Here is a 21,460-nt window from a genome sequence, read left to right on the forward strand (position 1 = left end):
GGCTGAACAAAAATCTAAAACGCAACATGCAACAATTTCTAAGATTTTACTGAGTTACAGTTCATATAAGCAAATCAGTTAATTTAAATAAATTCTTTAGGCCCTAATCTACGGATTTCACAAGACTGGAAATACAGATATGCATCTGTTGGTGACTGATACTTTAAAAACAAGATTAGGGCGTGGATCAGTAAACCAGTCGGTATCTGGTGTGATCACCTAATGCATGATATGTACATGTCGGGATAACTCTCATGTACTTTCGGAAAGTATTCAGACACTTTCCCCATTTTGTTACTTTACAGCCTAATTATAAAATTGATTAAATATTTTTTCCCCTCATAAATCTACACACAATACATCATCATGACAAAGCAATTTATTTATTTTTTATTTTTATTTTATTTATTTATTTTTTTTGTGTGCAAATGTCAAGGGGTCTGAATGCTTTCCGAATGCACTGTATATATGGGTCATTCAATGAAAATGGTGGCTTTATGAAAAGCCAACTTTTACACATTTTATTTATTTAAAAAAAATCATAACTTATAGTCAGATAATAGTTAACCCCTTAACATTATATATCATCATAAATGACAGCTTAAATTTTTTGGGATTTTTACTACATTACATAAAAAAATGCTTGTGCTGCCTTTTTGTCACTGGTGTATTACCTATATTTTAGATGACAATTCAGTCTTTCTAGAATGTAATTTCAGTCTTTAATTTGCATATACAGTTGAAGTCGGAAGTTTACATTTCTTGTTAATTAAGAAACTATAGTTTTGGCGAGTCGGTTAGGACATCTACTTTGTGCATGACACAAGTAATTTTTTTTAACAATATAATTGTTTGCAAACAGATTATTTCACTTATAATTCACTGTATCACAATTCCAGTGGCTCAGACGTTTACATGCATTAAGTTGACTGGGCCTTTAAACAGCTTGAAGAAATCCAGAAAATTACGTCATGGCTTTAGAAGCTTCTGATAGGCTAATTGACATAATTTTAGTCAATTGGAGGTGTACCTGTGGATGTATTTCAAGGCCTACCTTCAAACTCAGTGCCTCTTTGCTTGACATCATGGGAAAATCAAAAGAAATCAGCCAAAAAAATGTAGACCTCCACAAGTCTGGTTCATCCTTGGGAGCAATTTCCAAACCCCTGAAGGTACCACGTTCATCTGTACAAACAATAGTACGCAAGTATAAACACCATGGGACCACGCAGCAGTCATACCGCTCAGGAAGGAGACGCCTTCTGTCTCCTAGAGATGAACGTACTTTGGTGCGAAAAGTACAAATCAATCCCAGAACAACAGCAAAGGACTTTGTGAAGATGCTGGAGGAAACAGGTACAAAAGTATCTATCAGTGAAACGAGTCCTATATCGACATAACCTGAAAGGCCGCTCAGCAAGGAAGAAGCCACTGCTCCAAAAACACCATAGAAATGCCAGATTACGGTTTGCAACTGCACATGGGGACAAAGATCGTACTTTTTGGAGAAATGTCCTCTGGTCTGATGAAACAAAAATAGAACGGTTTGGCCATAATGACCATCGTTATGTTTGGAGGAAAAAGGGGGAGGCTTGCAAGCCGAAGAACACCGTCCTAACCGTGAAGCACGGGGGTGGCAGCATCATGTTGTGGGGGTGCTTTGCTGCAGGACTGGTGCACTTCACAAAATAGATGGCTTCATGAGGAAGGAAAATTATGTGGATATACTAAAGCAACATCTCAAGACATCAGTCAGGAAGTTAAAGCTTGGTCGCAAATTGGTCTTCCAAATGGACAATGACCCCAAGCATACTTCCAAAGTTGTGGCAAAATGGCTTAAGGACAACAAAGTCAAGGTATTGGAGTGGCCATCACAAAGCCCTGACCTCAACCTATAGAAAATGTGTGGGCAGAACTGACAAGTGTGTGCGAGCAAGGAGGCCTACAACCCTGACTCAGTTACAACAGCACTCAGCACAACAGCACTTAGGAGGAATGGGCCAAGATTCACCCAACTTATTGTGGGAAGCTTTTGGGAGGCTACTCGAAACATTTGACCCAAGTTAAACAATTTAAAGGCAATGCTACCAAATACTAATTGAGTGTATGTAAACTTCTGACCCACTGGGAATGTGATGAAAGAAATAAAAGCTAAAATAAATCATTCTCTCTACTATTATTCTGTCATTTCACATTCTTAAAATAAAGTGTTGATCCTGCCTGACCAAAGACATGGACATTTACTAGGATTAAATGTCAGGAATTGTGAAAAACTGAGTTTAAATGTATTTGGCTAAGGTGTATGTAAACGTCTGACTTCAACTGTATAATCAAAGACAGAAAAGGTTAATGATAATACTAAGAAATTGTTTAGATAAGTCAAAATTGACTTTGAACACACGTGTAAAGTTATTTTGTCTGACATTTTTCCATTTATACTATTGTTTTGCTGTTTGTAACATTAGAAATAATTGAGGTTGAGTCATCAAAAGTGAATGATCATATCCTTAAAATGTTTACTAATGAATGTAGCAACAAAAACCATATTCAATTAAATTGGGCAAACCTAATGCCAGAACACCAATATGCCATACAGTAACACCAGTGACACAATGTGAAATCAATGACAAACAAATGTTATCAATTTATTAGTCAAATTTGTCATTTCTGCTGGATCATGCCTTCTGCTAGGTGAGATGTTGCAGAAGGTGATGGGGGGCTCCTCTGGATGTCTGAAGCATACTTGCAAGTGAAGTTCTCACGGAAGTCTATATGGATCAGGCAATCAGTCAATCATTTTGTAATTTGGGTGAACTATCCCTTTAAGTAACTCTGTAGATACAGAGTACATGTGTCTTCCTACAGACAGATTGTCTTAATTCTGACCTTGCAGTACTGGGTTCACTGTCTGGAGTGGATGGGGAGGTCAACACTGTCGTTCCTGCTCTCAATCTCTCTGTTTTGCCTGTCTGACCCGCCATTTCCTTCGATCCTGTCTTTTTTCCCTTTCTGTGAGATCCTTCACTCTCTTTTTTAACTCTCTAAATCCTTTAAGTAAGTCTGGTGTTTTTGTGGTGTGAGTCAGCTTCCCTGTGCTGTCTGTAGTGTATTTGCTTTTCAGCAGCACCTAATTTCGCCATATCTAACAAAAGGAAAGCCATATTATGTGATTATAATATTGAAAGTAATAAAATGCAAATAAGGCATTATAGTCATGTCACCGATGTTACCAGCTAGAACTGAAACACCGGTGACAAATCTGCAGACAAGATGTCATATCTAAGATGGCGGCCACTATCTCAAACCACACTTCTTAAGTTTTAAATAAATCACTTAATCATGCAATTTTATCAATCATTTTAATCCAATTTCCTTTCCCCTTACTATAAACTGTATAACACCAGTGACACATCTTAAGTCCTTGCATGAAATTACCAAGTTAATCATCAAATTGTTAACATATGAGGAGAGAGTGCACACTCACCATGTGCTTTCAAAACAGTCCCATCACCAATGAACCTTCAATGACCCAGGAAGAATTTGGCAAGGATGTTTCATTTTTCCAAGTGGTGTTTTTTATACATTTTAACACCAGTGACATGAAATTGAGGGATAGCTATTACTTGTAAATGATTTTTAATATTTATTTTATATTTTAGTTGTTTAAGTTGTCCACTAAATAACTATAATACTTTCATTTTGTATTATGACATTTAAAGAGGGAGAAAAATATATTTTTAAACTAGAAATATGTCACTAAACCATGACTCCTGACCAGAGGGACAAGCCAATTTCATGGTACTGACCGTGCTCTACAATATATAGAAAAAATAGTTTGCAATATAACTGTCTTACATATGTTTTATTAATAATAAAAGGTCAATAAAACAAAGTGTTTTTCCTGATGAATAAGGCAGGTGTCACGACTCCGACCGAAGTTGGCTCCCCTTCCCGTTCGGGTGGCGCTCGGCGGTCGTCGTCGCCGGCCTACTAGCTGCCACTGATTCTTTCCTCCCCCTCCTTATGTGTTTATTGAGTACACTTGTTTTGAGTTGGGTATAATTAGTGAGGCTTTATTAGTCAGCCGGCCCGCCTGGTTCTTTGTGCGGGATTAATTATTGTGACCTTCTGTTTTGTAGTAGAGGAACGTGTTTGTTCCTGGTCGTGCATTTTGGTTGTGAGCACCCTGTGTTGCGTTTTGTGCAGTAAAGAGCATAGCATCGCACTCTATGTTTCCTGCGTCTGACTCCACACCCACGACACCCGGAGCGTTACAGAATCCCGCACCACGAAAGAATGGAGTCAGCAGGAGCAGCAGCCAACCCTCTCCCATCAATGGAGGAAAGGGTCCTACATCATACCACCGTTCTCCATCGGATCGGAACGGCTATGGTGATGGAGAGAATGGACCACCTTCGGCTCCCCCAGCTCAGGACTCCCCATCTCCCGACTCCAGCACCCTCCGTCTTACGCTCCCGAGGGTTTATGATGGAGCGGCGGCGGGGTGCCAGGGGTTCTTACTCCAGCTGGAACTGTACCTGGCCAACGTTAGACCCACTCCCTCGGGAGTGGAGAGGGTGAGTGTCCTCATCTCCTGCCTCACGGATCGTGCTCTGGAGTGGGCGAACGCAATCTGGAATGGCCCAGACTCAGCGAAGGAGCACTACCCAGAGTTTTCCCGCCGTTTCCACGCCGTGTTTGACCACCCTCCAGATGGCCGAGCGGCAGGAGAACGACTATTCCACCTCAGGCAAGAGAAGAGGAGCGCCCAGGATTACGCGTTGCAGTTCCGGACCTTGGCAGCAGGATCTGGGTGGAACGACAGGGCCCTTATCAACCACTACCGGTGTAGTCTCCGGGAGGACGTCCGCAGGGAGCTAGCGTGTCGGGACACCGCTCTTTCCCTGGATGAGCTGATTGACATGTCCATTCGACTGGACAATCTGCTGGCTGCCCGCGGGTGTTCGGAGAGGGTCCTGTGTGTTCCACTACCCAGCACCTCCACTCCCATTTCGATGGAGTTGGGAGGGGCTGTGCCGAGGGGTACCAGAGGAGGAGGCTCCCCCTGCACCAGCTGTGGTCGGAGAGGACACACGGCCGATCGGTGCTGGGGGGGTCCGTCTGAGAGTTGAGATGGCAGGCGGAACACTTCTCGATCACCCCAGGTGAGTCAGCACCAAACTCACCCAGAACCCCCTGTTGGTCACATGTTTGTCTTGATTTTTTTCCTTACATTTTTCCCCTCTTCCCAGCATAGGGCGCTAGTCGATTCAGGCGCAGCTGGGAACTTTATGGATCGCGGACTCGCTATTAAATTAGGTGTTCCACTTGTGCCGATAGATTCTCCCTTTCCTGTGCATTCCCTAGATAGCCGGCCATTAGGGTCAGGGGTGGTCAGGGAGACCACGGTTCCACTGGACATGGTAACGCAGGGGAATCATAGGGAGCGTATCAGTCTCTATATTATTGATTCGCCTCTGTTTCCAGTGGTGCTAGGGATTCCCTGGCTGGCCCGGCACAATCCTAAAATTTAGTGGAGACAGGGGGTTCTCCAGGGGTGGTCAGAGGAGTGTTCTGGAAGGTGTCTGGGAGTTTCCATCGGTGCCACGTCGGTGGAGAGTCCAGACCAGGGTCCCACAGTGTGCATTCCCACCGAGTATGCCGATTTGGCAATCGCTTTCAGTAAAAAGAAGGCGACTAAATTACCACCACATCGACCGGGAAGGGATTGTGCGATAGATCTTCAGGTAAACGCTGCGCTTCCCAAGAGTCACGTGTACCCATTGTCCCAAGAGGCTATGGAGACATATGTCACGGAGTCTCTGGGACAGGGGTACATTCGGTCCTCCATCTCACCCGTCTCCTCAAGTTTATTTTTTGTGAAGAAAAAGGAGGGAGGTTTGCGTCCGTGTATTGATTATAGAGATCTAAATGCCATCACAGTGGGGTTCAGCTACCCACTACCTCTCATTGCTACTGCAGTGGAATCATTTCAGGGAGCGCAGTTCTTTACAAAATTGGCTCTCAGGAGCGTGTATAGTCTGGTGCATATTCGGAAGGGAGACGAATGGAAAACCGCATTTAGTACCACATCGGGCCACTATGATTACTGCGTCATGCCGTATGGGTTAAAGAATGCTCCAGCCGTTTTCCAATCCTTTGTAGACGAGATTCTCAGGGACCTGCACGGTCAGGGAGTGGTTGTTTATATCGATGACATTCTGATCTACTCAGCCACTCGCATGTGTCTCTGGTACGCAAGGTGCTTGGTAGACTGCTGGAGCATGACCTATACGTCAAGGCTGAGAAGTGTGTGTTCTCCAAACCAGCCGTCTCCTTTCTGGGTTATCACATTTCCACCTCGGGGGTGGAGATGGAGGGTGACCGCAGTAAGGCCGTGCGTAATTGGCCGACTCCGACCACGGTAAAAGAGGTGCAGCGGTTTTTGGGTTTTGCCAACTACTACCGGAGGTTTATCTAGGGTTTTGGCCAGATAGCGGCTCCAATTACCTCACTGCTGAAGGGGGGCCCGGTGCGGTTGCAGTGGTCAGCAGAGGCGGACGGAGCTTTCAACAGGTTGAAGGCGCTGTTCACGGATGCACCCGTGTTGGCGCATCCGGACCCCTCTCTAGCATTCATAGTGGAGGTGGACGCGTCCGAGGCTGGGGTGGGTGCCATGCTATCACAGCGCTCGGGTACGCCACCAAAACTTTGCCCCTGCGCTTTCTTTTCGAGGAAGCTCAGCTCCTCAGGGCTCTGAAGGTGTGGAGACACTGGCTTGTGGGGGCTAAGCACCCCTTTCTCATCTGGACCGACCACCAGAATCTGGAGTATATTCGGGCAGCTAGGAGACTGAACCCACGTCAGGCAAGGTGGGCCATATTTTTCACCCGATTCCGGTTCACGTTATCTTATAGACCGGGCTCCCAGAACGTGAAGGCGGACAAACTGTCCCGCCTTTACGACACGGAGGATAGTTCCACCGAACCTACTCCCATCCTTCCCGCCTCAAGGCTGATAGCACCAGTGGTATGGGAGGTGGACTCGGACATCGAGCGGGCGTTACAGGCTGAACCCGCGCCTCCTCAGTGTCCGGCGGGGCGGAAGTAAGTGCTGCTTGGTGTTCGGGACCAACTGATTCGGTGGGCTCACGTCCTACCCTCCTCGGGTCACCCTGGGGTGAGGAGAACAGTGGGGAGCCTTCGGGGGAGGTATTGGTGGCCTACCTTGGCTAGGGACGTTAAGGTTTATGTCTCCTCCTGTTCGGTATGCGCCCAGAGTAAGGCTCCTAGGCACCTTCCTAGAGGGAAGTTACAACCCCTCCCCGTTCCACAACGGCCATGGTCACATCTATCCGTAGATTTCCTGACCGATCTTCCCCCGTCTCAGGGGAACACTACGGTTCTGGTGATTGTGGATCGGTTCTCTAAGTCCTGCCGTCTCCTCCCGTTGCCCGGTATCCCTACAGCCCTACAGACTGAGGAGGCATTACTCACCCACGTCTTCCGGCACTACGGGGTGCTGGAGGACATCGTTTCTGATCGGGGCCCCCAGTTCACGTCCCGAGTATGGAGGGCGTTCATGGAGCGTCTGGGGGTCTCGGTCAGCCTGACCTCCGGTTATCACCCCGAGAGTAATGGGCAGGTGGAGAGAGTAAACCAGGAGGTGGGTAGGTTTCTGCGGTCGTATTGCCAGAACCGGCCAGGGGAGTGGGCAAGATACATCCCCTGGGCCGAAATGGCCCAGAACTCACTACGCCACTCCTCTACTAATGTGTCCCCCTTTCAGTGTGTGTTGGGGTACCAGCCGGTCCTGGCACCGTGGCATCCGAGCCAGACCGAGGCTCCTGCAGTGGAGGAATGGGTGCAGCGCTCCAAAGAGACCTGGAGGGCCGTCCAGGAATCCCTTCAACAAGCTAGTGGACGGCAGAAAAGGAGTGCTGACCGCCACCGCAGTGAGGCCCCCATGTTTGTACAGGGGGACAGGGTCTGGCTCTCGACCCGAAACCTGCCCCTCCGCTTGCCCTGCCGGAAGCTTGGGCCGCAGTGTGTAGGGCCCTTCAAAGTCCTGAGGAGAATAAACGAGGTGTGTTATCGATTACAACTCCCTTCCTATTATCGTATTAACCCCTCGTTTCATGTGTCTCTCCTCAGGCAGGTGGTAGCGGGTCCCCTACAGGACGGTGATGTGCCGGAGGTCCCTCCTCCCCCTCTGGAAATCGAGGGGTCCCCGGCGTATACGATACGGGCCATTCTGGACTTGAGACGCCGGGTGAGGGGCCTGCAGTACCTTGTGGACTGGGAGGGGTACGGTCCGGAGGAGAGGTGCTGGGTACCGGTGGGGGACATTTTGGATCTGTCAATATTGAGGGATTTCCATCGCCTCCATCCGGATCGCCCTGCACCTCGTCCTCCGGGTCGACCTCGAGGCCGTTGTCGGTGCACTGGGGGGGGGGGGGGGTACTGTCACGACTTCGACCGAAGGTGGCTCCCCTTCCCGTTCGGGTGGCGCTCGGTGGTCGTCGTCGCCTCCTTATGTGTTTATTGAGTACAAATGCCCGCCTGGTTCTTTGTGCGGGATTAATTATTGTGACCTTCTGTTTTGTAGTAGAGGAACGTGTTTGTTCCTGGTCGTGCATTTTGGTTGTGAGCACCCTGTGTTGCGTTTTGTGCATTAAAGAGCACAGCATCGCACTCTATGTTTCCTACGTTTGACTCCACACCCACGATACAGCAGGTACAGGAAAGCCACCATTTTTGTAGAATGACCCCTATCACTAATAAGCTATAGAGATTCATTCATTGTCATATTCTCTTGATAAAAAGCTATAATTCATGTTAAATCATGTTAGTTAAGTATTATATACCGAAGTACACGTCTTCTGTCCAGTAAGTGGACAAGTTTAAAGACGTTCTTATTATTTAAGGTCTGCATGGATTTTTTTTATATTTAGTCTTCTTTGGGGTTAAATGATAAAGAGACACATAAAACTTCCCTGTAAACCCCAAAGGGTTTATTATATAATGTACATCATTTTGCACTAGACTTCAGTATCCTGGGTCTGTGCAGATAAACGATATGTAAGCACGTTGTGTTATGTTACTTGAAAACATAAAATGTCTCTACTTTCGGTATGTATTTTATTATGTAGGCTATTACTATTGCGCATTGTACATATATTTAACTGTATTAAAAACTACAATACTGTGGTATATTACTCGTCCTATTAATTTCAACTATCCCTTTTTGGTATGACTCGGCATGTAGGTGAGAACATAGTTCTCGACAAAGCGCCAAAACGTTATTTAATTTTACTTGGTAAGAACATTTATTCGTACTCTATATATGCACGGAAAGCGCTCTAATCAAGGTGCACCCACCAACTGTTACCCCAAAGTTTAAGGTGCAATATGCACTGGTTTCTAGAATTCTAATAGTTCGCCTAATTTCAGTTTGTGTGACAAAACAAGCAATGCGCATAGTGTAGAGAAGCATTGTACCATCTAAACCGCTGTGGAAATATATTGTCAATAACCAAAATATTGTATTTTCAGCTGTTTGAAGCTGGTGTACAAAACCGAAAGTAAAAGACGCAAAAACCAAGCGTATGAACCGGAAGCATAGAAATAGCTAACATGGAACAGATCAACTGCAACTTAGACTTGCTTTCAATTACAATTACATATCTATAACTAATTTATATTTATATTTGGTTGGGTCTCCCAAAAAGTTACATATTGCAGCTGTTGGATTTGCATAGGCGCTTGGACTGACAGTCGTTGAGAGGAACAATCGCGCCCCTGCAGACGACAAAAAAAAAATGCTGCGAACCTTCAAATGGGATAGTCTCTGCTGCCCTCGCGCGGTCTTTTATGGTGATGATTTGAACTGCATGTGCCAGTGACGCAAGTTCTTAAACAGTTTAGCTAGCTTTTCCTGTAAAGGGTGACACTGACAGCATCTCACGGAACTTATCATCTGTTGTGAGTTGTGAAAACCAGCTAACCTCCTAAATAAACATTTAGATGTTCGTTCGTTCTGATCCACAGCAAAAACAGGTAACTTTTGAAATATAGTACTTTCTTTGTATGCATTGTCAGTTTAACCTAAACAAACATGTTCGCCTAAATAGTGAACAGGAAGCCTGCAATCAGTTATGAGACCGCTATTCAAAGAAACCGACTCATTTCATTGTCAACAAAACAACTAATTTATTTGGCTAAACTTAGCTTTAGAAGTACACTGAGGAAATTACATTATTTTGTAATGTTACAGCCTATGTAACAAAATGTCGAATAACTGTTTTTTTCCAGTGGTGGAAAAGTACCCAATTGTCATACTTGAGTAAAAGTAAAGATATGTTAATATTAGAAAATGACTCAACCAGCAAAATACCACTTGAGTAAGTCTAAAAGTACTTGGGTTAAAATATACTTAAGTATGAAAATAAATGTAATTGATCAAATGTACTTAAGTATCAAAAGTAAAAGTTTAAATCATTTCAATTTCCTCATATTAAGTCAACCAAACGGCACGATTTTCTTGTTTTTTAATTAACAGATAGCCATGGGCACACTCCAACACTCAGACATAATTTACAAACGAAGTATTTGTGTTTAGTGAGTCCACCAGATCAGAGGCAGTAGATGACCAGGGATGTTGTCTTCGTAAGTGCGTGAATTGGACCAGTTTCCTGTCCTGCTAAGAATTCAAAATGTAACAAGAACTTTTGGGTGTCAGGGGAAATGCATGGAGTCAAAAGTACATTATTTTCTTTAGGAATGTAGTGAAGTAAAAGTAAAAGTTGTCAATAAATAAAATAGTAAAGTAAAGTACAGATACAACAACAAAAAAGTAGTACTTTAAAGTATTTTTACTTAAGTACTTTACACCACTGATCATTTCTAGCTAGTAATAGGCTACATTATAACTTCACCGGTAGGATATTCCTTGAATTTACGATCTGTCAAAACCATGTCCCTTGATCTTGCTAACCGGCTGCAATAGCATGCTACCCGACTGAGTCTGCATATTGCTATCCTCACTGCACCAGGAGACTTGCGCCAAGACAAGCTCAACAAAGAGCCAGTCATCATTATCATCATGTCGGGAACACAATCGCAAGCCACAGCCTCATCCCTCCAGATATGCAGGTAAGCAAAACGATGCGCTGTGTTAAGAAATGTAATTTATATGTTTCTTTATCTGTGACATATTGGATGAGATCCAACGAGTGTACTGTGGAGAGCAGCTCAACTACCGGTTTGCGTGCACATTTCAAAGCGGCCCGATAATCCGCCAAATAGATTTTGCTCTCGGTCTATTCCGGCAAATGTTGACTGCATATAAATCACATAAGGACGACACACTATAATAGGGACAAATACTGTTATTCTTAGTACAATACAGAATGACTACCGGGAGCTGAGCCTCAAATTGTGCACGCGATCACATGTCGTGTGAGGATCTTTTCGACAATGATGCTCGGATATGATGACGAACCGGTACAAGATGCGTAGAGGCAAACAAGGACATCTTAAGGTCGTCCTGGGGCATTTATAGTATATTTTCGAGACCCCTGTAAATCACACCAAACAAGTAGGCCTAATACATAAATAAATAATTAAACTCCCAAATAACCTCTCGCTATTCAGTTTGAATGGGCAAACGTCGGACCAGTGTGTGCTGACTAGTATAATTGTAGCCGTTTTAAATCGTCTCCCAAACGGTTCCGGTTGTCGTAAAAAGTAAACAGAACAGTAAAACATGGGCAGATAAATGATGCGCATTCCCGTCGGCGGTAGTTTTGTTAATATTTGCATTGGCTTTTGTCGCAGCATTCATCTTATCAAATGCCTTTGCTGAGTCTTACAATGTAGTCTACAGCAGCGTCCATTTGCACTGCATTATGGTTCTGTATTATCATCCTCCTAAAGGTAGAAAGAAGCATTGCACCACACCAAGAGAGACAAAGGCATTGCTCAATATGAACATGTCCCATGAAGAAGAAAAAAGGCCAGACTAGCCTATACTTGACACTGATTGCTATAATGCTTTAATAGTTTGTTATAGTCATTAATGTCTTATTACAAGGCTTATTATCTTATTATAAGGATACTAGTGTAATGTATTTCTATGTAGCAGCTATTCAATTGGACACCATAGCTGCTTGTTAGTATCGTCAGCTATAAAATGATAATACAACATTGTACGTAAGTTGTAGTAGGCTACAATGCTTTATGACTCTCACATACTAAAATAATTTATAATGTATTAAAATCATCTTGGTCCTACTCTGGAACATTCCATTGCAAAAGCGGAAATCCAACTAACTTCACCTCCCTTTCGGATCATAAATCAGGGTGGAGCAGATCCATGACATAGCAACACAGTAAATGAGAGTGAGTAGTTTCTAGACATGTACCGGCCATATACGTTGATCATTAGCCAAGGCTCCTCCCCTGGCATTTGTTTACACTTGGGTCAGTCAATTTGGAGGGAAGCATTTATACTGGATTGTATGGAACAAGCATGTCTGTGACTACTGCCAGGTAAGAGAGGACAATGCCACGTAGTGCTTAGAATGTTCAAATTAAAACCTTAAGAGTCGGTCTGATACTTTACAGGCAGCCAATGCAGCGAGGCTTAATCTGGAGTAATGTGATTGTACTTTCTTGTAATGTTGGTTAAAATGTGTCTGATAGTGTTCGGTACAAGTTATAAGTTCTTATTTTAGGTACTTGACCAACCAGACCGTAGGGCATGACTACATAAAACCTTGCTCTCCCAGCTTGGGCCTTATCTGAATCAGATCAAATCTATTCTCTGTTGTCGATGACTTCACTAAGCTTAGACAATAGACTATTTGAAATCATTCAAATCATTTTAGCGTTTGCTGTAGTCTGCCTGGAGTGCTAGATGGGCAGGGTTTGAACTCTTGCGACTATATTCTATTTGTTTCATTGTCTCAGGCAAACGCAATCAATCCCAGATAAAGTATCATAAATGAGCGCTGGACACATAGCCGTGCAGGCTGACACTTTATATTAAGTTAATGTGTAACACTGTAATTACTCTAGTAACAACCTTGTATTCACATGCTGTTATATGCACTGTTTTGATTCAAATGACGAGACAATGCTTTTTGTGACCCTTGTGTCAGCAGATGACACCAGTGTAAAGTTGTAAGATATCTTAGGGTAGGGGTTCATAAACATTAGACATGGCAAAATGTGTAGAATTGCAAGAACATTTGCTTTAAAACAGCCCAATTTCCTCTGCACCCCATGACAAAATGTGTAGAATTGCAGGAAACTCGCCGCCAACCAGATGCATTTGACATTTACTGTACTTTTCACACCATCTGTCAATAACAACATCTCTAAATACTCTGGATACATTCAGTAACACAATAATATTCATAGAAATCTTGGAGTAGGTGCAAGATAAGAAAAAAGGATGACAAGGGTTTGAGTGAGAGGTCTAACTGGTGTCTCCAAGTGGCCACACGCCTCTCCAAACTGCATAGCTCCTAAGTCATTTCAATGCACTTTTTTGACTCAAGGAAAGAGCCTTCAACTATAAGGTGCTTTTTTGAGCTCTCCTAGCTTTGCCATTGAGAAACTGAAGCAAGCACACTTGTAGTTCCCACCATAACACAATTACAGTTATTTTTTTACGCAATCCAAAAACGTTCCATTAATAAATTACAATCCGGGTCAGATGTGCATCATTTGAAAGCTTATTCTATTGCAACATGACTAGCTAAGTTATAAAATACGACCTTACAGTGTTAGGCTTTCAAAAGGCACTTCAGAGTAATAGATTGTAATTTTAGTGCTCATAGAATGGAGTCATGAGTGCATTCAAGTGTGTGTTCCGCAGCTAATTGTCTCCACAATACAACGAACATGGGCTCATTCTGTTCAGGACAAGCCATGGTATAACACGTTATCCTTGTAACTGTGGATCGAACATAGCGATAATAAACATCGATGCTGTAAATGACATTCGTTTTCAAAAATGGAAATGTGAAGTGCACATTTGGACTCATGGGTGTTTGGTTTGCTTCTATGACATCAAAGCGGTATTTATTATAATCTCATCTTTCAGAACACATCGACTCCTCTCGATTTACAGCATTTCCCTCACTCAGACAAAAACAATTTTGCAAATGTAGCCCAATTAGCCAGAGGGATGAGGACATCTTCTTGTCGCACACGTGGTGCTAAAGTGTATAACTGCTGTCAGTCAAAACCCATACAGTGCTGTGAAGCGGAGAACTTGAGCTTTAATGTCATGTATAGCATGTTACTGTACAGCCACTGCATTCCAATTTAGGTGGTTATCAATGACAAAACCTGCCATTTTCAACCCGTGTACAGGATGACAGTGGCTGTGAGTCAAAAGGGCTACCAACCAGTTAATCCAATAGCAAAAAATACAAGATACATGTTTCTGAAAGTAATATGCTCCTGTACTGTAAACTATAGTACATTACACTGTTTTAACATTAGGTTATACACTTGTACTACCCATCAACATTTACTGAAAATAACATTTCCATAATTTCTATCTCATGTGTGATCAAAGGTGTGATCATTGAAGATCTTCCACAATTATTGATGCATGAATACATTGTATTTTTTCAGATATAATTACAACGTGGGTGTACTGTAACAGATTACATTAAACAAAGGAAACAATTGAAAGAAAGAAACTAGTTAACAGGCAGTAGTTTGCATCAAGCCTGTCTTGAGCATTTGGCCAAAGGTTCTCATCCATATCGCAGTGAATGTCCTGATTGTTGATGCACCTAGGGGAAAACCTTTTGGTATGGGGAAACCAAGCCTGACATTGGTCTGGGTTGATGTCATCGCATGACTCATCAGTGGGCATGCTCATGTGGATGGCGATCATACACGTTCCAACTCTATTCTGAAAATAATTCCTCGATAGGGTTGAGGAAAGGAGAGTATGGGGCCATGTATAGGTTCAGGAATCGGAGATGGACTGGAAACCATGCCTGAACCACCTCTGCATGGTGGAACCTGACATTGTCCCACACAATGGCATAGGTGACCCCTTCACCTTGACAGGCCGACTCAGTCTCATTGAGGAACTCAATGTAGGACCCAATACTACTAGGGATGCATTGGTGTATTAGATATATTGGTAAACATATCGGAATCGGCCGATATTAGCTAAAAATGCGGTAGCAGAGAGAACAGTCTATGACTATGACTCCTCTGACACCGCCTGGTTTAGAGGTCCTGGATGGCAGGAAGCTTGGCCCCAGTGATGTACTTGGCCGTACGCACAACCCTCTGTAGTGCCTTGTGGTTTGAGGCCGATCAGTTGCCATACCAGGCAGTGATGCAACCAGTTGGTGCAGCTGTAGAACTTTTTGAGGATCTGAGGACCCATCCAAAATCTTTTGAGTCTTCTGAGGGGGAATAGGTTTTGTCGTGCCCTCTTCACAACTGTCTTGGTGTGCTTGGACCATGATAGTTTGTTGGTGATGTGGACAACAAGGACCTTGAAGCTCTCAACCAGCTCCACTGCCAGCCCCGTCGATGAGAATGGGGGTGTGCTTGGTCCTCCTTTTCCTGTATTCCACAATCAACTCTTTCATCTTGATCACGTTGACGGAGAGGTTGTTGTCCTGGCCCCACACTGCCAGGTCTCTGACCTCCTCCTTATAGGCTGTCAGTGATCAGGCCTACCACTGTTGTGTCATCAGCAAACTTAATGATGGTGTTGGAGCCGTGCCTGGCCGTGCATTCATGAGTGAACGGGGAGTACAGTAGGGGACTAAGCACGCACCCCTGAGGGGCCCCCGTGTTGAGGATCAGCGTGGCGGATGTGTGGTTACCTACCCATAACCACCTAGGGGCGGCCCGTCAGGAAGTCCAGGATCCAGTTGTAGATGGAGGTGTTTAGTCCCAGGGTCCTTACCTTAGTGATGAGCTTTGAGGGCCCTATGGTGTTGAACGCTGAACTGTAGTCAAGGAACAGCATTCTCACATAGTTGTTCCTTTTGTCCAGGTGGGAAAGGGCAGTGTGGAGTGCAATAGAGATTCCATCATATGTGGATCTGTTGGGGCGGTATGCAAATTGTAGTGTGTCTAGGATTTCTGTGATAATGGAGTTGATGTGGGCCATGACCAGCCTTTCAAAGCACTTCATGGCTACCAATGTGAGTGCTACGGGTCGGTAGTCATTTAAGCAGGTTCCCTTAGTGTGCTTGGGCATAGGGACTATGGTGGTCTGCTTCAAACATGTTGATATTACAGACTCAGACAGGGAGAGTTTGAACATGTCAGTGAAGACACTTGCCAGTTGGTCAGTGCATGCTTGGAGTACACGTCCTGCGAATCCATTTGGCCCTGCGTGTCTGTGAATGTTGACCTGTTTAAAGGTCTTACTCACATCGGCTTTGGAGAGCGTGATCACACATTCGTCTGGAACAGCTGATGCTCATGCATGCTTCAGTGTTACTTGCCTCAAAGCGAGCACAGAAGTAATTTAGCTAATCTGGTAGGCTTGTGTCACTGGGCAGATCGGGGCTGTGCTTCGCTTTGTAGTCTGTAATAGTTTTCAAGCCCTGCCATATCCGACGAGCATCGGAGCCGGTGTAGTATGATTCGATCTTAGTCCAGTATTCATGCTTTGCCTATTGACGCTTTGCTGCTTTGCCGGTTCGTCGGAGGGCATAGCGGGATTTCTTATAACCTTCTGGGTTTGAGTCCCGCTCCTTGAAAGGGACAGCTCTACCATTTAGCTCAGTGCGGATGTTGCCTGTAATCCATGGCTTCTGGTTGGGGTATGTATGTACAGTCACTGTGGGGACGACGTCATCGACGGACTTAGGAGCCAGTGACTGATGTGGTGTACTGCTCAATGCCATCGGAAGACTCCTGGAACATATCCCAGTCTGTGCTAGCAAAACACTCCTGTAGCTTAGCATCTGCTTCATCTGACCACTTTTTTATTGACTGAGTCACTGGTTCTTCCTACTTTAGTTTTTGCTTGTAAGCAGGAATCAGGAGGATATAATTATGGATAATTATTGTCAGATTTGACAAATAGAGGGTGAGGGAGAGCTTTGTATGCGTCTCTGTGTGGAGTAAAGGTGGTCTCGTGTTTTTTCCCCTCTGCCTGCACACTTAACATGCTGGTAGAAATGAGGTAAACAGATTTAAGTGTCCCTGCATTAAAGTCCCCTGCCACTAGGAGCTCCGCCTCTGGATGAGCATTTTCCTGTTTGATTATGGCCATATACAGCTCATTGAGTGCGGTCTCAGGGCCAGCAGCGGTTTATGGTGTTAAATAGACAGCTACGAAGAATATAGATGAAAACTCTCTTGGTAAATATTGTTTTCTACAGCTTATCATGAGATACTATATCTCAGGTGAGCAAAACCTCAAGACTTCCTTAGATATCGTGCACCAGCTGTTGTTTACAAATATACATAGACCGCCACCCCTTATCTTACCAGAGGCTACTGTTCTATCCTGCCAATACAGTGTATAACCTGCCAGCTGTATGTTGTTCATGTTGTTGTTCAGCCACAACTCGGTGAAACATAAGATATTACAGTTTTTAAAGTCCCGCTGGTAGGATATACATGCTTGTAGTTCAACTATTTTATTATCCAATGATTGCACGTTGGCTAATAGGACCGATGGTAAAGGCAAATTACCCACTTGCCGCCGGATCCTTACAAGGCACCCGACCTTCGTCCTCGATATCTCCGTCTCTTTCTCCTGCGAATGACGGGGATGAGGGCCTTGTCAGGTGTCTGGAGGAAATCCCCCTCGTCTGACTCATTAAAGAAAAAATGTACTTTCAATACGAGGTGAGTAATCGGTGTCCTGAGTTCTAGAAGCCCTTTTCGGTCATAAGAGAGTGGCAGATAACGCCATAAAACACACACAATAGCACAATTGGTTAGGAGACCGTAAAACGGGAGCCATTCTCTCCGGTGCCGTCATAAGAATACAGGTACTAACAAGATACATACAACACGTAGTATATTATATTGTGTGAATTTACATGTATTCAAATATGTCATTTTGTGGTAAAGCATATTGCATATTCTGCAAACTGACTTATTTTCTTTGCGAAATGTCATAATGATAGAATTGACCGCTGATTTCTTTAGGCTAGTATGAACCAACATTGCAGCCTCTGTCACGGTAAGGGGTCTGTTGATAACATTTTGGATGCATGTTTACTGTAGATGATGCATTTTTTACATACAATACCTCTCTGTTCTTGTCAATATCAGACTTAGTTTACAGTAAATTTGATGCAGCTTACTACTTTGAACATCTCCAAGAGGCAATGTATCATCTTAACACTGAAGATGCTCATTCTGTTAAGCCATTTCGCGTATATTTCAGCTATTCATTCCCCTTAATCATTCTCCTTACCATATTAATCGAGAAGACGTCACTGGAAAACAAGTGTATGTGGAGTGGCTGCCAGGAACAGCTGTGTGTGTGTTTGTTTCACAGATACCTCTCTCGCTAGGTAGGCCTGTTGAGAGAACACATTGGGATGTGTTCATTAGGCATCAAATGTAAGAAAACAGACTGAAACTGGTAGGGACTACCTCGGATTGTCCAATAAGTACTGCAAATTTTCATTTTCTGTTTAGAAACATTTAAAAAAAAATCCAACTGAACACGACCCTGATGTAATATTGGTGATGCTGAACCTCAGTCAGTCATATGCTTGTAGTACCTGTGGACGCACCACAGCTTTTAATGTCTTAATTACATCAATGATGCACTTTCATGGGACAGGACGGATTTTTCGAAAGCACGCAAAATGTTTGGTCGTTTGCCATTCGCCTCTTAGGTAAACTGTTTTGTATTTTGTATTTTGCATATTGTTGTTTCTTCTTGTGGCATGTCAGCTGGACATGGATTTTTCGAAAGGAGAATCAGCACCACATTATAGTCGTTTGACGATGATTTAATTAACACTTTCTACACTGATCTGTTGACTTATTGTCTGTTATAGTCATACCGGTTAGCCTACATGGGATGATTAATGATAGCATAAGAACTTTTTTCCACTTTTTAAGCAGTTACTTTTCAAAAGAAGGGAGATACAAATTTAACGTGGAACAGAATTGAACACAACACAGGATCATTTTGAGCTGTATTAAATGCTTTGAAAAACTGGGCCCTGGAGTGGCATTTTCCTGGGAAAATGTGTAATGTTGTGATGGCTATGGATTTAAAAATAGCTTTGATCTAAGAGATTCAAACTGGTTCTCGTCCCTATCGGGTTTCCAGATCTTGCTATTTGGTTCTTTGTTAGAAGGAGGAAAGTGTGTGTCACTGTGTCGAGTCATAAAAGAGAGATGCTGAGATTAGAGACACGGAGGTGCTGGGCTTCATCTGGTTAATCATAAACCCTGGACACACACATAGGCAGACACACACACACACACACACACACACATGCATTACATTTGATCTCAGTGTAATGCAGACAGATGTTCTTGTATTACCTTTACACATGCCAATCATATCGTACATCTCTTTCCTGTAACTCATTATTAAAATGACTATGATTATGACATTTACATTGCCAGATCAAATGAAAGCTCAACCTCCCCACAATATTTCCTGTCCTGCTCTCCAAATATGGCAATTGCCATGGCAACCACATGGAGAGGGAAGCTCTTATTGGCCAAGGTCCCATGGGGATGGGCAGTAGCGCGAGTGCTAGGAAGCCAGTTAGTCCGGAAATCACAACAGAGGCGGGGTCAGTGTGATGGTGTCAGAGTATGATGTCATTGTGGGTTGTAACAGGGAGATGAGTGGTGAATGAAGAGTAGCGAATGAAAAGCAGAGAGGCTGATGGACTGGTCACAGACTGGTTGTAGAGACAGATAGACAGACAGACAGCAGGAGTGTTAAGACACACAGGTTGCACACAGGTTTCCCTCAATCAACAGACTGGAGATGGGTCCCAAACAGCAACTCAGCAGGTAGAGTTGACGCACACACACACACACACACACACACACACACACACACACACACACACACACACTTTTTCCCCCAGAGTCCACGATCATGCTTTGTAGCCTACTTCTTTGAGTGAGTTATGACAGACTACCTGTGTCCTTTTGTCATTTAGTCAGTTAATTAAGTAAAGAGACAGGTTCAGTATACAGTAACCTCCATTGTGATTACAATGCTGATTTTCTAACATTGCAAACTATTGGTCATTAGTTTCTCCCTATTACTTAGTGGTCAGTCATGCATTGAATATGAATCAAAGTGAGACAAATTGGAAGTGCACTTGGCTCTTCTTACTGGCATGGATTTCACTGATAGCTGATTTATTAATGAATGTTTTACTTGCAATGACCAAAATGTAAAATGTCAATTTATGATTGTGAAATAATGTTAAAGATTACTGTCAGAAATAGCAGGCTTACACAATGTGGATTTGTATAAGACTGTCCTATTATTTGTGGTTGCTTATCTGTTTGTGTGTGCATGCTCGTGTGCTTGTGTGTGTGTGTGTGTGTGTGTGTGTGTGTGTGTGCGCCGATACGTAAGGTCATGGATGTGTACGATCTGCATGAGTGAGTTTGTCAGGAGTCTTGAACAGTGTGTATTGACGCTACATAATGTCTGTGTGCCCACTGTCCTAATGACGCATTCAAACAGAGCAGGCCATTAACTCATTGGGGTGTGTGATGTAGATGGCTTTTTAGGTGGAGCACACTTCAGTGAGGCCTGTGGACAGGAAGAGGAAATGTAGGAGCACACTTCAGTGGGGCCTGTGAACAGAAAGAGGAAACGTGCCACAGTTAGTTAGGGACGGCTGATGGGGGTTGATCAATCTGACTTAACTGCTATGATACTCTAAATTTGTTGGGAGACAGAAAAGCTCAGTCCATCTGGCCAGAAATAGTGGAGATTTGCCTTGTAACTTCTATGATTAATAGCTGAGAGAGCTGTTTGTGTGTGTGTGTGTGTGTGTGTGTGTGTGTGTGTGTGTGTGTGTGTGTGCGCACGCGTGTGAGGGTCGTGGAACGCTGGCATACCAAAAAACAAAACATAAAAAGCATTGATCAAAATATTTATACAAATATAACATTCTGATTATGAAACTGATAAGAATGATTTATGATTATTGAACCAAGAATGTGTGAATGAAAAAATATTTGTACTCCCTTTGTACTCCATTTGGTTCATTCTAGATCCAAACAAAGTATTCGAATGCGTGTATGAATGTTTGTACAGAATGGCTTTTGTATTCCTCTAGCTACAAAAAACTTTAAATAAAAAAAAGTCTTAACTTCACCTCATATTCAACTAATGCATCAACATTCACAGAGAGAGAGAGAGAGAGAGAGAGAGAGTTACTATACTTTATTTATAGTGCAGAAAATGTTTTTGGGGAAACAGCTGACGAAGTGGG

The 21,460-nt window shown here is 43.5% G+C and overlaps 1 protein-coding gene across 6 annotated transcripts in view; it reads left to right on the top strand.

The window, feature by feature from the left end:
- The first annotated feature begins 9,940 nt into the window (after positions 1-9,940).
- The window catches only part of LOC139417254 (acyl-CoA thioesterase 7), an 80,866-nt gene continuing 69,346 nt past the window's right edge, over positions 9,941-21,460 (top strand). For 2 of the 6 annotated variants that reach the window (XM_071166505.1, XM_071166506.1), the window contains exons 1-2: positions 9,941-10,058; positions 11,008-11,153. In XM_071166505.1, the coding sequence (XP_071022606.1) occupies positions 10,026-10,058; positions 11,008-11,153 (179 nt within the window). In that variant the 5' untranslated portion in view covers positions 9,941-10,025. Of the gene's footprint in view, positions 10,059-11,007; positions 11,154-19,880; positions 20,013-21,460 lie in introns of those variants that run through there. The other 4 variants (XM_071166509.1, XM_071166510.1, XM_071166507.1 and 1 more) reach the window with 3 other exon arrangements.

The sequence above is a fragment of the Oncorhynchus clarkii genome, chromosome 9 (genome assembly GCF_045791955.1).
Source record: "Oncorhynchus clarkii lewisi isolate Uvic-CL-2024 chromosome 9, UVic_Ocla_1.0, whole genome shotgun sequence".
In the NCBI taxonomy this organism is placed as follows: Eukaryota; Metazoa; Chordata; class Actinopteri; order Salmoniformes; family Salmonidae; genus Oncorhynchus; species Oncorhynchus clarkii.